Genomic DNA, 15,959 nt, shown 5'->3' with positions numbered 1-15,959 from the left:
ATATTTTATTGTCCCCAAGTATTGTGTATTTGTATCCCGAAATGCACATTAACTGAAGAAGAAAAGTAACCTTGCCTTTGTACATAATAATTTTAACAAATTGTTTATTATTGTATCCAGGTAACAAGCATGGTAAGTATTTTCAACAAACTTGAGTATTCTGTATTTTAGCTGTGCTTGGCAGTCATATTGGCTAGCTTTATGTTCTCAGCCGTGGCTTTTCTAGAGAAGATCCACTTAGGAAAAGAGGAGACCACTTGCCTGTAGAATCTCCCATGTCCTTGGCTTTAGAATGAACCCACGTATGTGCAGACCCACGGTGGGGATACTGAGCATGCACCCGCCAGCATGCGCTTAGCCCCGCCCTCCTGCCCCATCCACCTGCTGCTTCTGAGCTGCCGCCAGGTGCGTGCGGGGCTTCCAGGCCTCCCCTGATGCCAGCCTACCTGGACTGAGGCCACGTGGCAGCAGCCACACGTAGGGCTTCTCAGTGCTTCGTGGATGGGCTTACCCCAGTCCACAGTCATGTCTCTTTCCTCCCTCTACCCATCAGTAGGCTTACAAACAAGACCTTTCATTTTCCCTTTGAACTTAAGTAATTGGGGAAATCTCCTGGAAGCTGAAAATAGATATTCTGCCTTTTCCGAAGCTTCCAATGCTCTTGAAAATTACAGTTTAAAAAAAGTATATTATTTTTGAAAAAATCTTGCCTTTAAGTATTCTTAGTGAATGTTCGGAGCTACAGTGGGCTGAGTCTGTTTTCGCCTAGTGGCTGTATTCATTCATCAGTGCATGTTTGCTTTTATATATATATATGGCTCTGTATTTTAGTATGTGTGCTTGTGGCTGTGCCTGTTTGATCTGCATGGTAGTCATGCCTTATGTATTAAGTCGATGTGTCACTGTCACATTCAAGGATCAGACTGCAAAGGATAAGGCCCTGCAACACATGGCAGCCATGTCCTCAGCCCAGATAGTCTCAGCCACCGCCATTCACAACAAGCTAGGGCTGCCTGGGATTCCACGCCCGACCTTCCCGGGGGCACCAGGGGTAAGTCACCTTGCCTGCAAAAGGGATGGCTCCCAGGGATGGCGGAGTCAGCATGGGCACCATTAAACCCTCCTTCCATAACGTCCTGGAAAATGAGAACATGGAAAAGACTACAGGGTCCTGGGTAAAAAATAACCTGCCCAGCCCACCATCATTGAGTTGGAACCAACTTACAGCTCACCCGCTATTGTGTTTCCAAGACTAAACTGCACAGCAGCAGATTGCTCGCTTTTCTCCTGCAGAGCTGCTGATGGATTCGAACCACCGGAGGGCTGCAGGCCTTTGGGTTGATGGCGCAGCTTTCTATGGACTAGCCACCAGAGCTCCCTGGATGCCGAATAGTAACGATAAAAAGGAGAGAGGAGGAAGGCTGGGAGAGAAAGGAACAGGAGGAGAGGAAGAAGGGGGAAGCTGGTCCTGGATCCCAGCCACACATACCGTTCTGGGTCATAATAGCCTTTGTCTCTTCTTTCTGATATTAGTCTCTGTTCTCAGAATTACCTTGCACCCCCACCTCTCAGGGCAACTAGGGGGACAAAGTCATCTATAAACATTTTCATTTGACTTCCAGCAAGGGCTCAAGTTTATAATTTAAGCTAATTCTCAGAACAATCTTAAATTCCTTATATATTTCTTGCCATTTTACAGACCAGGAAACTGAGGTTACTTCATAACAAAATTAGAGGTTAAGCATCATGGGCAGGGATTGTGAAGCAGCATTCAGACACAGGCTGCCTGGCTTCCAACTCTGTGCTCTCTCTTTGCATCATCTGGTTCTCGCAGGGGCATGACAGACCTCAGAGGCCTCAAAGAGGCGCAAAGCAGGGAGGTGTCTGTGCTGCTGTCGAGCTCCTGGCACTCCATTGTGGAAGAATGTAGAAGAGGAAGCAGGCTGGGTGCATGGATAAAGCTGTGGGGAGCTCATTTTACTGCTGGGTGTAGTGAGGCTAGAAAGAGGAGAGAAAAAGCCCGAGTCCTACTCACAAGGGATTTTCAGGAAAAAGGAGCTCGGGGGAGCTCTGGGCTGCCAGGCTAAGGAATTTTTCTTGACCATCCGGGCAGAGTTGACCTCATCTGAATTTAGAAAGGATGGGTCAGGCAGCTGTGGCTGGTGGGATCCGTTGTCTTTTAGTAGGGGTTGTAATACTGAGATGTCTTGAACCAGTCTTTGAAGTGAACTCTTGCCTGAAGCCTCTTTCCCTTTGCCTTCCAGTTCTGGCCAGGGATGATACAAACAGGGCAGCCGGGATCCTCACAAGAGTAAGTCTGAGGAGGGGCCATCACTGGCAAGGGGCTGGTCACAGTCTTTTGAGGGGCAGATTTCTTCAGGCCTTCAGGAGAAAGGAGCTTTACTCTGAAAACACCCAACCCCTTGCCCCTGATTATCTGTGCAGATAGTGCTGAAGACCATTAACAAGAAAGGTTGCCCCCTCGGATAGGGAAGTGTTTAGACACTCACTCCCACCTTCAGTATCAGAGAGGTAGTTTCTAGTGGGTTTGTGGTTGGAGACAGTCAATCCCTGTCCCTTCCTGCCTACGGAGCTCAGTCTAGCATCCACCCTAGGGGACAGCCTTGCCCGGATGGTTATCCTAGGTTAATGGTATGGTAAGAGCAGCTAATAAAAAATCCTTCTGATGATTTGAGGTCAAGGACTGCAACCCTCAGGAAATTGGCAGATAAAGGGCAGTTAGCAGACAAAAGCAGAAGAGAAACCTACCTGTTGTCAAAAAAGTATTGAGCTGTTTGACCAAGAGGAGAACTTACCTGAAACATGTCCCCAGCCGTCCCTGCAGATAGACATTATTGGCCTCTTCCTCTGCCAGGGTGCAAGAGGTTTAAATACACACCTCACAGTACATGGAAGTCAGGCTGACATCTGAGCTGTGACCCCTAGCGCCTCAGTGGACCTTGGCATGTAAAAAGGACTGGGCCTGGGATGTGTTAGCTCCTTTGGGAGGGAACCTCAGGTGGGATCTGTAGCTGTAGGAGGCCTCGGTCAGGCCTGAGGAGTAGCAGCTAATACAACTTGGTTAGTGATTCTCACCTCTCTCTTCCCAGCGTCAAGCCCTTCGTGCAACAGGCCTACCCCATCCAGCCAGCGGTCACGGCCCCCATTCCAGGTAAGTCTTAACGGGACCCTCTTGAGCGTGGTCCTGAATCATTTTCTGCCCAGGGTGGAGAGATGCTCTTTCTGTCCACAGGAGTTCTTGTTCTGACTTACAGACCTGTGGACACCCTTCCTTGCTCCACTCTCCCTCAGCTGGGGATTAGCCTGGAGCTCAGGACGCCACAGAGGTATCCTCTACTACATCCTAACCCACTCCGGTCTTCTCATGAGACCTCTTCTAATGGGATCCTAGAGAAACAGGAAGCCTGATCACTTTCACCTAGCACACATGATAATCCTCAAAGGGGAAGTTGCCATGACTGCTTCCTTATCATAAAAAAGGCACAACTGGCCAAGTGCCAATCCCAAGTCTGACCTCAAATCTGAAGGGCAGTTGTGGTTTTATTCACCCTCACTAAGACATTCCAACTTCTAGTATTCCTTCTTCAAAGAAAGGTTAACATGGAATCTTGTAACAGTAAGCACGACTCTGCCAGCCCATGTCTGTCTCCCTCGCCACCCACCATACATGTACCCCTCAAGTATACGAACACGTGCTCAACAGAGCTGCCCGGGGAACAGGTTACAGGCACTGCTCATCATTACAGAGGTCCTGATGGGAATGGTGGACTATATTCTCTTCTCCATTGTGCTGTGTTTGGAGAATATCCTGTAGTACTGGTTGCCACCGTCATAGAAAGGAGATATAAGCAAACAGACAAAAGGGATACCCAGCATGTCAGGTCTCATAAAAAATCTTTGGAAGCGTCCTCTTGTCATTGCTTCGTCGCTGTTGGCTTGGTCCAGGATTGAGTGTCCTCTTGTCTCCCTTTATGTAGCTAATGTGGATTCAGGACCTGCCTGAGCCCTGACCTTAGCTGCAGTGGGGTTTATGAAAAGCCCATGTGGTTTACTTCCTTGACTGGTCACTGTCTGGGATCCTCCATCAGCATCTTACCACTGTCTTATTTCCATACCCAGATACTGATGAACACGGTGTTTTGTATGGAGTTGTTCCTGTTACTGGCATGAGGTCTGGGTGAGGCGAGTGTCCAGGCTTAAAGTTACCATTGTCCTTTCAGGATTTGAGCCTGCGTCAGCCCCAGCTCCCTTGGTCCCTGCCTGGCAGGGTCGTTCCATTGGTACAACCAAGCTACGCCTGGTGGAGTTCTCAGCTTTTCTGGAACAGCAGCGAGACCCAGACTCGGTGAGCATGCTCGATGAGGTATATCTTAAACCTGAGATTTGCTCCTTCTCTCTCTCCTACTTTTCCTCTCCTGCTTGACAAGTAGAGGCAAAGATAGGCCAAGCAGCCTTCCAGTCAACAAAAAAAGCTGTCCCCACTGATAAAAAATGTAGTAATTTAGAGCCAAATATCTACGAACTCCAGACAATACTTGGGGCTGAAGGAAGAGACCTACAGAGGATCTTAGATTTAGTAAAATTTAAAAAAAAACATTTACTGTGTCTTGTCTTGAGGCTGATACTGTGCAGAGCTCATAATTTATCCTCAAAAGTCCTCTGATGGTCGATTTGGAAGAGGAAACAGGCCCTAGCCACACAGTTAATAATGACTGGATCTGAGATTCAAACTCAAGTCTTTAAAACACCAAGTCAATTTAACCATTATGCTATATTACCTTTCTAAGTCTATGCTTTTCCAAGATAGAATATTATTATCTTCTTAAGGAAATGTTTTTTTAAAAAAAAAGGATACTTTGGTGTTTTAACATGGAATGGGATGCTTTATAATGTCATAAATACCAATAACAATGGCATCTGGACTCTGTCCTTTTCCTCCAGTTCCCCCTCCCCTCATCCTATCCAGTACCCATCATCCCATTGTTTCTCAGCCAGGCCCCTTGTTTCCCATACATATGTGATCCTCCCTCCTTTCCCACCCGACGAGCCCGGTACCCTTTCTTCACACCCACTCCTTGGCTGGGAGTACGAGCATTGCATCTGTGTGTGGGAGAACTCAAGGCAGAACTGAAGGAATCATGGGTTTGTCATTGGGATCCTCACCAATTCCAGTCTCCATTCTCTCTCATCCCACCCCACTATTCTTGGGGACTACTATAGATCCTTTTGTTCTTTGTGTATTTGTCTGCCTTGCTGTCCTTCTGTATTGGGAGAAAAATGTCATGGACAGCAGTGTATTATAAATAATGGAATGAACATGTGACCTCTAGGAGCATTTGTGGTGTTGCTCAGTGGGGATCCCATGTGGTAGCATGGGGAGGCCTTTCCGTAGAAGAGATTTATTGAGCATCACCAGGTGGAGGCATCACATATACATATGTGGCCTGCTGGTATCCATGGGCCTGTGACATGAGAACTCTGGGAACTGGAGGGAAAATAGAGCCTACTCCAAAATTAGCGCTAAAAATGAGGTCCTTGAGCCAGTTGGTAAGGAAAGCAGAGGTGTTGAGGTCAGGAAGAGGCAGTCATTTAAGAAGACCATTTTCCTCAAGATGTACTGGGAGGGGGAGAGGGAGGGGGTAAAATCTTTATCTGTGGGGAACATTTAAACACATTTAGGTTATTATCTTTGTGAGTCTGTGTTTCCTCTTCTTTAAGAGATTTTCCCCTGGAAAATGTGGATGCCTCTGCTTTCTCGAACTCATGTTCATATAATGCCTCCTTTTTCACAACAATTTGTCATTGTTTAGTTCATTCTGTCCTCATAAATTATAGGTCCCTTATATTACAGATGAAGAAACTGAGACCCAAATTGTTTCCAAGTCTTCTTTTTAAAATGTTTGAATGTGTTTCCGGGGAAGGTGTACACAGCACATGAGCTTTCCATCTAACAGTGTATACATAGAATTTCAGAGACATTGACTACTGGCCTCAAAATGTGTCAGCACTCTCAGTATCTTCATCCATCCAGTTTCCTATCTCTCCTGGTTTTCCCTATTTGCTTTAGGGGTAAATGGTATGACCATTGGTGTCATATAATTGATGCTTAAAGGAGCATTTTTTTTGAGAGTGGTAGTAATTATTTTATGGGCCTGTTATTTGGCTGAAAGATGACCTCCAAGAGTAGCTTCAGCACCAAGTTAAAAAAGGTGTCTTAGCATTAAAATTTTGGAGGTTCTTCTAGTCTCTATCAGTTTAGTCTTTTTTTATTTATGTATTTTTTATTGATTTGCATACAAAATCATCATATACATTGTGTTTCATGCATTCCTACATTCACCCCATGTTTCACATTATCATTCCCATAGTGTGTTTTATAAAATTGATCACCATCAAATTGACTCTTGTTCCACATATTTCTCTCACTTTAGAAGGAACTTTCTATTGCATTCCATTATAAATGAATAATAGTGGTAACTGGGCTCCATCTAGTTCTGCTCTCAGGTTAGAAGAGGCTGTGGGTCACATGAGCCATTAGTCCCAGGGGCTAATTTCTTCTTGCTCCATATAGGAAGAGATCAATAGTTGTATCATAGTTGGCTGCTCTCAAGCTTTTAATACCCCAGATGCTACTTACAAACTAGCATGTAAAACAGTATAAACTGAGTTATGCCAGTTGAGCTGTCCCATGAGTGCTATGGTCCTGAGCCTTCAGACCCAGTAAGTTCTATCCATTTATTTGGATATGTATAGGAAGTGTCCATGAGACACCCTTTATTTTATGTATGAGCATATGCCATATATAAAAACATGTGTAACATAAGGTTAAGAATATGTTCTCCCATGTACTCCCATACACAGTCCCACACCTGTAAAACATGCATAGTACCCATTCAGATTTTTTTTGCTTATTGTTACTATTATTGCAAAATTTACCATGTTACTACTGGTACTACATGTTACTAATTTACCATGTTACTCTGTGGAGTCTAAAAGACTCCTAGCTGACTCTCCAGAGAGTTTTCAGAGGCTGTAAATCATGTCTTTCTTCTGCAGAACAACTGATAGATTTGAACCACTTACCTTTGGGTTAACAGTGGAACCAGAGTGCCACCAGCATTTGCTGTAGTTGTAATTTATTCTTGCTTACCTCTCAGCATCATCATTTCCCTGAGTTAACTTGTATAGACTTCCTCCATAGTTTGCATTGCATTTCCTATGGTCAGAGTCAACATGTGTCTGTTACCTAGTAAAGGAGCTCTGGTGGTGTAGTGGTAAGAAACTAAGGCACAACTCTAAGGCACAGGTTTCGAATCTGCTGCACCAGAGAGAGAGGGGCAGTTTCCTCTTGCACAATTTACTGCCTCTGAAAACTTGATAGAGGGTCAGCTATGAGTGGTTCCAACTCAACAGTCCCAGACAACTGCTGTCTAGCAGATGATTTCGCCTCAAAAAATAGTAGCTTTCTGTGTGTGTACCATATACACATTCACTGTCAGGAAACACTGCTCCAAATTCTGACTCTTTCTCGAGTTTTACCTGCAGTCTGATCATCTCTTATGTGAGCAAATCTTGCTGCCTTTATTCATGACCATTTTTTGAGGAAGAGAACTCCAAGACACTGGGAAGGAAGTACAAGTCCAGGTCATTTCCCTGGCTGAAACAACTTGATGATCCAAGGGCCAACTTCATCTCTGTCAGCCTGTGTTTCATGACCTTAACATTTTGGAAAAAATGTAATAATTCGTAAAGTCAGTCTATTTTGTAGACATTCATTGAACACCCTTAACGTATGAGTTCTATCTAGAAGGTGGATCCCAGAACTGTATAGACAGCCAGTCTCTGGCCATACAGAGTATAACATCGAGTAGGGAAGACAGACATGAAAGAGATAATCACAGTTACAAAGTGAGGTGACTGCTGAGCTGGAACCCTGACAAGTGCTGTGAGGGACCTTGCAGGAGACGTGAAGGAAGTGACCATTATGCTGAGGATTGGAGAACTGGAAAGGGGGAAATTCAGGAGAATTTTTCAGAAGTGATGAGCTGAAGTCTTTAAAGCAGTAAATGAAAAGGCTTAAATATTTTATAAAGCCAGAACCCACCAGTCCCAGGAAATAGGTCCAAAGATCTGTGTTCAAGATCCCATCTGAGGGGCTGAATGGTTCACTGGGCCCGAGCTTTCAGGGTTTTATTGATGAATGAAAAGGTGTGGCTATCTGTGGATACAGGTTATTTAATTCAATACCATTGATTCCTTCTGTTCTGTATGTACTGCCAAGTCTGAACTAACTCATAGCTGACCCTCCAGCAGGTTTTTAGAGGCTGTAAATCACATGGAAGGAGATTGTTCATCTTTCTATCACAGAGCAGTGGGTGGATTTGAACCAAGTACCTTTGAGTTGGCAGCTCACCTCACACCTCCTGCCCACTGAGCTCCCATAGGGATTCCAAAGCTTTAATCTTGATTACACACGACCACATCTTTCTTCTATTGGCGTGACTCTGGTTTGACCCTCCACCGCCCCCCAACCTTCTGGTATATGGCTGAGTGCTTAAGCACTGTGTCACCAGAACTCTTTATAGGTTATATAGACTCTGAAGAAATTATTCCGAAGTCCCTAAAGTAAGTGGAAGGCCTAGTGTGAGTCAGCACCCTCGGCATCTTGCTCTAATTTTGGTTGAGGTTATATGTGAGTTGGAAACTGGGAGTATTTGGAATTAATTCAGAAGTACTTTGTGTTCACCTACTAGCTCTGGTGGCCTAGTGGTAAAAAGCTGCTCTGCAATTCCAAAGGCATATGGCTTGGATTCACCAGATGCTCTGTGGGAGAAGGCTGAGCATTCTCCTCCCATGTGATTTACTGCCTCTGAAAATCTGCTGGAGGGTCAGTGGTGGGTCACTTCTGACTCGATGGCACTCACCGCCACCACTACGTATTTAACACTGCTCCAGTTGTTAGGGATTCAACAGTGAACCAAAACAAGGTTGTTCTCGTGAGGTTTACATTCTGGTGGAGAAGGCACGCAAGAACTAGCCAAATAAATAACTATGAACTGTGTCAGTTGATAAGAGTGCTTCTGTGAAATAATGAGCATTCTTTACTAGTGGAAGGTATTCATTTTAAATAGGAATATTTCAGAAGATAGTGATATTCTCTTGACTTGTTGCATTATAACTTTAAAGTTACGCCTTAGTTCAAATCTTAATCAGTTTTTCATGTCAGATAAAGTCAACAAGCGTTGTATCAGCATGAGTGTGAGTTGTCAATAGTGCTTCGAATATGCCCTCGTTGTAAATGCTTGTTTTGCAGAGGCAGACTGTGACAGGCACATGTATTTGATTTTAGTGAAAATGTGGGGGCGTGAAGGAGATCTTGTGCAGGAGAGTAGGGTGGAACCCTGGTAGAAAAGATGCAGTATTTGAAATGGGAGAAATGATTTAAAGTATTCTGACAATGTCTCGAGCACCTGCCTCTCACATTATGTAATGTGTACTTTCTTGTGCAAACACACGGTGCTGTTTGAGTGAAGGTGCAGCGGGCCTTCAGCACTCAGGTGAAGCCAGAGCTCGTAGCATTTGGGTGACTGCTCTGGTTCTCAGATGTTTTTGTGGTGCCTCAGACTTTAGTTTGACTATTATAGCTGTATAAATAAATTAAGCTGAGGCCTATTAGTAAATTTTTATCTGTTGTACTTACAATATAAAAAATGAATTAGCTTAATTTGATAAGTAAGCCAATAATAAAGTGACATAATTAGAAGGGCATTAGACAAATGGAAGTTTACATTTAAACTCTCCAGAATACAGACAGATGTACTATACATATGTATGTAGACCCCTTCCTCGTTTATAATGACGTCTCGGGCACCGCCTTGGATTCCGTTTTTCTAATAACACCCCTAGAGGACAGTGTGGAAGTACTTCAGGTCCTCCAAGGCTAGAATCTGTACAGAAACCCACTCCCTAGCTTCCTCCTGCAGAATGGCTGTGGTGTCTTCCCGTCCACCTTTCGATTGGCTGCTGCATGTCTAACCAGTATACCTCCTGTAAATTTCTTAAACAAACAAAACCAGCTCATTGCCATTGAGTCTGAACTAATGAGTAGCTGACACACCTCTCACGCAGGAGGAGCCTGCCCATCTTTTCTCCCTCAGAACTCCTGGTGAATTTGAACTACCAGAGTGGGGCTGTCTTTTGGATTAGCAGATCTACTCCCCACAGACTAAACCGTTAGAGTTCCCACAGTAATTGCTTAGGCTTATGAAAATCATGGAGTCATAAAGTATTTGTAGAAGAGAATTTATAGGTAGTACTGACAAAATAATATATAAACAGATTAAAAACAGATGCAGTACTATTTTTATTAACGTTTTCAGATTCATCCTCACCAGAGGCTACAAAGGGGGTAATTTTACTTCCTTTCTACTGAAGAGTTTGGGGACTTTGGAGTTGTCTTTGAATCATGGTATATCTGTACTCTCTTCCAAGAGGAGAAAAGACACAGTTGTACACTTAAAGTAACAGCAAAGTCAGGATGAGAATCTAGTTTGTCTTAAAGACTTCTTCACAACTCTGCTGCTCTTGACCATACTAGCGGTCGTACTGGTAATGATATTACTGGAAGAATTACCGTGAGTCTTAATAGTAGTGTCAGCAATACTGATGGCTAATACTTGCCAATTCCAGTTACCCATTATTAGTGACGCATCTTGGTTGCATGTCCGATCAATTTCTGATTGCAAAAATTGGTAGGAATCATCCATTTCCTCCTCTTTGGTTCTAGTTGTTGGGGCGTATGTTTGAATCATAGCAGTATTCACCACACTTCCTTGTATGCATATGGATATATCCTGTCACTTACAATATTTTATTTCAAGATGGATCTAGAAAAGACCGTTTTAACTATGAAAGTGATCCCCTTTTTCCTCACCTTTTCATCTCTGGCGTAGATCATATGATTGTCTGATTCAGACTCCCTTGCCAGTCTGTCTCATTTTGCAGTACCTAATATGTCAATATTTATGTGTTCCATTTCTTTCTTAACAATGTCCAGTTTTGGGGGGACAACTCCCTGGTCAACTGACTGGAAGTGATTCATATTTATTCCCATTCCAAAAATAGATGACCTGACAAATTGGAACTTATAAAAAAACATCACTAATATTACACACTAGCAAAATTCAGCTGAAGATTGTCCTGAAATGACTGGAACAATACATTGACAGAGAACTACCAGAAATATAAGCTGGGTTTAGAAGAGGCCGTAGCACTAGAGGCATTATTGCCAATGTCAGATCGATCTTGGACAAAAGCAGAGTACCTACCTGGGTTTCATTGACTATGCAAAGGCATTTGACTATGTGGATCATAACAAATTGTAGCTAGTCTTGAGAATGGGAATCCCGGAACACTTGATTGTGCTCATTTGCATGAGCACCGATGCTTGGACTGGAAAACATTCATCAGAACAGAGTAAAGAAACACTGCATAGTTCAAAATCGAGAAAGGAGTGTTTCCAGGGTGTGTCTTATCTTTTTCTCTACATGTACAACAGATCATCTGGGTGGCTGGAATTTACGAGGGGGAATGTGGCATCAGGATTGGAAGAAGACTCACCAAAATCCTGTGATATGCAGATGACAGAGCTTTGCTTGCTGAAACTGAGGAGGACCTGAAACACTTGCTGCATAAGATCAAGGACTGCAGTGTTCTATGTGAATTGAAGCTCAACATCAAGAAGACAAAGATTCTCACCACTAGGCCAATTGACAGCGCCATGATAGATGGAGAAGAGATTGAAGTTAACAGTTACCACTTGCTCAGTTCCAGTGTCAACACTCTTGGCACCAGTAGCCAGAAAAGAAAAAAAGAATTACATTGGGGAAGTCTGCTGTCAGGTACCCCTCCAAAGTGCTAAAGACTTAGTCTAGAGACTAAGGTGTTGCTGATTCAGGCCCTGGTCTTCACAGTTACTTGCTATGCATCAGAGTGCTGGACAATGACTAAGGGTGACAGAAGAAGAATCAATGCGTTTGGGTTGTGGTACTGGAGAAGAGTACTGAACATACCATGGACTGCCAAGAAATAAAAAAAGTCAGTGTTGGAGAGAGTGAAACCGAGTTTCTTTTTGGAGGGTAGGACTTTGAAGCTCCATCTCACATACTTTGGGCACATGGCCAGGAGGGACCAGTTATTGGAAAAGGACATCATGCTTGGAAGGGTGGAGGGACAGTGTAGGAGAGGAAGACCCCAGATGAGATGGATTGACACGTAACTGGGTTCATGGTAGTATGTGTGTCGGAGTCATTGAGACTGGCTCAGGATAGGCAGAGTTCAGAACTATTGTACATAGGGTCACATGAGTCGCAGGCACATAATAAGAATTTTTACTAAACTTTGTGTAAGCAGTATATATTACCTTTTTTAATCCTTATGAAGTATTAGTTTGGCCAGCGTGAGACAGCTAGCTCACTGACATTGGAAATGAGATTCAGGTCCAGGTCTACTGACTACATTCCTGAAATTGTGACCAAAAGACCATATTTGTCCAATTCCATCTTGACAGTAGGCTGTTTTTCAGCCCATGGCTATAAGTGATTAGGAGCTAATGGAGGAATAATCAAAGGAACGAGCGCCCCCTGCTGACTCAGCATCACACGTCAAGAGCCAGAAGGTAGCATTTCTTTAAGACATGGTTTATATTGGAAAAACAGCAAGTAAGTCCTTCTGTTACCTTTGGCTCCACTAGATGGTAAGAGAAAAACAGCAGAGGGCAAGGAAAGTATGAGTCTGAAGAATGAAAACTGATTTGGAAGTGGTTGATAATGTTTTAAAATACACTTTCTCCTTGACTTTAATGTTGCATATCAAAAGGCTTAAAGTATCAGTCTAAACTCCCTCGTCCTGGGTCTGCTAAATTGATGTCTGGCTGCAAGAATCCAAGCTGAATTAGGCAGCTGCTTTTTAAGACAGGCCAACTTCCCTTGTGTGAGCTGAGCTGTAAATGGAATCCTGTGAGTGCTGGGGTGTGGCAGATAACGCTATGATCCCATCACACTCCACCCCGCCCCCTCTCCCCACCCCACCCCCTGGTGTGTGGCTGGTCTCTTCAAACCCAAGTTGCAAGTCAAAGAACAGGGGCTCCGAAGAAACCACCCCTTGCATATAGCCATACTGTATCACTGTACTGTTGAAGAAATGCTTCAGAAGTGAAGACGGCTGCTTTCCAAAGTACAGCTTCCCACATACAGGCTGAATGAGTAGCTATTCTCTGAAGTACTTTCCCCACACCATAGTTCTGTGCATTGTCTCAATTAAAGAGTCAAGGAGAGAAAGAGGCCTATAATGTGTCCCCTATGCTTTAGAACGTATTGTCTTTCTGGGTCTTTCTTTTTTTTTTTTAATTTTTTTATTTTTTATTATTTGTGTGTGTGTGTGTGTACCACCATCAAATCAGATCTGACTGGTACAGGAGGAGATTGTCCCTCCTTCCCCGGCAGAGCATCTGATGGATTCGAACCATGCGCCTTTGGATTGCAGTGCAGCTTCTTGCCACTAGGCCACCAGAGCTCCCGCTGGGTCTTTCTAAGGACTTCTGGTAGCCTAATACTAACGAGCTGAGGTGTCAACCCAAAGGCACATAGTTTGAATCCACAATTTGCTCAGTGGGAGAAAGATGGGCAGACTTCTCTTGTGCGACTTACTGCCTCTGAAAACCCCCTGGATGGTCAGCGCCGGGTCAGTTCCCACTTGATGGTATACAGCAACAACTACATACTTAAAACATGTCATCTTCCCTCATGTGCCTCAGTCTCTAAAGAGAAAGTTGGCATTCGGATCCTAACCAGTTGTGAGAGACTTGGACGAATGGCTTCGCAGCTGGAACTCAACATCTCCAGTCCTTACACAGGGCCTCTAGGACCTTTCTCATCGTATTTCTGTGATTATTATGCATGGTGTTGTTCCTGGGACATACTGAGCACCATTCAAGGAATATTTTTGCTCTGAATGTCTAACAGGAATGTAACAGGAAATCAAGCCAGAGAGACAGGGCCCAGGCTTGGGAGGGGCTGCAAAGTAGACACAGTAGATTGAGATTGAAGTGAAAGCCACTGCTGGCTTCAATTTGAAAAGTTAATTATTTTTTTAAAGAATATATTCATGGTAATATGTTCATGACACTGAAAATCTAAAAGCATAAAAGAAATGGGAGGAAGACTTTTTCTTTTCTAATTCTTTATTCTTTTCAGTTCTTAATTCTCAAAAAGGTTAGCAGTTCCTCATGAATCTTTGCCAAGTTTCTGTTGTTTAAGGTGCTGTAAAATCTGTGAAAGCCAGAATTCGTATAGGCAAAACCTGTTACAGAAGGAAAACATAAATATTTCTTAGTCATTGAGATCAATATTAAGGTGGCAGATCATTCTCTAAAGCAGAAAATTTGCAAACCCTGAAAAAGGAAGGTAGTCTGTGGAGGTCCGGGGCTCAGAGGCCTCTTGGTGTTTCACTTTCTGAGGCTGCTCTCTCTGCCCAGTTTTAAAGAAAGGGTGGCCTCGGGTTTTTCAGGTAGACAAGGCTACAGCAGGGAGGGGAAGGCCTTGAAATGACACTACTACAGTCACCCAGGTCGTTGTTGACTTGGGACTGAACCTGGCCAGGGGCAGTAACTGAAGGAAGAGAGTTACAAATGGCAATAGAAGAGAGATAAAAGGTTTGGGGATTAATTAACTGTGGGTGAAAGCAGGTAAATGGAAGTGGCAGAGCTTTTGAGATGAGGGTGGTGATGACAGTTTGAAGAGTCAAGGGACAGAGAAGGAAGCAGGATTGTTCCAAGCTGGCAGGCCTGGGTGATAATATTATCGCCTTCAGTCCTCAAAATAAACTTTTTGAAGTAGGTATTGGAAGCAGAGAGGCTCAGAGAGCTTAATAAAGAATATAGTAAACTTAGCCCAGTCCTCCACTAGTAGTTGGCAAGATTGGATATTTGAACTATGTCTGTCTGAATCCAAAGCCTGTGGTTTGAGGGGTTTGGGGAAGCTAAAGGCAGTAACTTGTTGTTGTTGTTGTGTTGTGTCAAGTCAGAACCCACAGATGATCGACCCTCCAGCAGGTTTTTAGAGGCAGCTAATCACAAGGAAGGAGATTGCCCATCTTTCTCCCACTGAGGAGCTGGTGGATTTGAACTGTGTGCCTTTGGTTTGCAGCACAGCTTCTAGGCCATGAGAACTCCATAATGAACCTAGAGGGAGATCTCTATCATTTACCACGTGCCCTCTCTACCTTATCTCGCTAAGAGAAGGCTGATGGTCCTGTAGGCTGGGGTACAGGCCCTGTTACTGCTGACTTACAAAGGACATCCAGTAGAGGAAGATAATTGTCAAAGAGAGAAGTAAAGACACCTGGCCTGGTGTGAGACGGGAGAATTTCCGAGATATGGATGATAATAGTTCCTTGGCCAAGGGGTCGAGTTATGGTGCTTAGAATTTTCTGATCTTATCTTTAAATTCTAAGAGGCAAAAAATTAAGGCCTTTAATAGGAGCCGGACCTCCTAGCTGTGGATGTGAGTCACTGGTCTCCTCACCCTGAGGCAGCCACGTTCTCATCTCTGGGCCAGTGGCAGGTCTCACGTGGCACCAGAGCTGAAGTTTTGCAAACACAGCCTGTAGATAACTTTTTTTCAATAAAGGCAGTTGGGCAGATGTAGGTCCAAGGATGGTTTCATATGTTCATATGTTCCTGTCTTCATAGCATCTTCCAAAGGTTTAAATTCACACCTACCAAAATTCCTGTCAGACAACAGGTCCCTCTTGTGGTTAGGAAAAGGTGGCCAACAACTGTGAGGAGTTAGGACACTGATGAGAATGTAGGAGAAAGGAAAGCTGGTGCGTGAGGAAGACCCAGGGTGGAGGTGGGCATGGTCTCTGTGGATAAGCTTCCA

At 44.0% G+C, this 15,959-nt stretch overlaps 1 protein-coding gene across 1 annotated transcript in view; it reads left to right on the top strand.

The window, feature by feature from the left end:
• The window catches only part of TEAD1 (TEA domain family member 1 (SV40 transcriptional enhancer factor)), a 220,048-nt gene that overhangs the window by 153,399 nt on the left and 50,690 nt on the right, over positions 1-15,959 (top strand). The window contains exons 5-9 of the mRNA XM_006885406.1: positions 121-132; positions 917-1,051; positions 2,265-2,311; positions 3,111-3,172; positions 4,242-4,366. Coding sequence (XP_006885468.1) covers positions 121-132; positions 917-1,051; positions 2,265-2,311; positions 3,111-3,172; positions 4,242-4,366 — 381 coding nt within the window. The remainder of the gene's footprint in view (positions 1-120; positions 133-916; positions 1,052-2,264; positions 2,312-3,110; positions 3,173-4,241; positions 4,367-15,959) is intronic.

Source organism: Elephantulus edwardii, unplaced genomic scaffold (assembly GCF_000299155.1).
Source record: "Elephantulus edwardii isolate Elephantulus edwardi_28Jun2011 unplaced genomic scaffold, EleEdw1.0 scaffold00044, whole genome shotgun sequence".
Classification (NCBI taxonomy): Eukaryota; Metazoa; Chordata; class Mammalia; order Macroscelidea; family Macroscelididae; genus Elephantulus; species Elephantulus edwardii.
The sequence above is the reverse complement of the archived record's forward strand: the minus strand, read 5'-3'. Positions and strand labels throughout refer to the sequence as shown.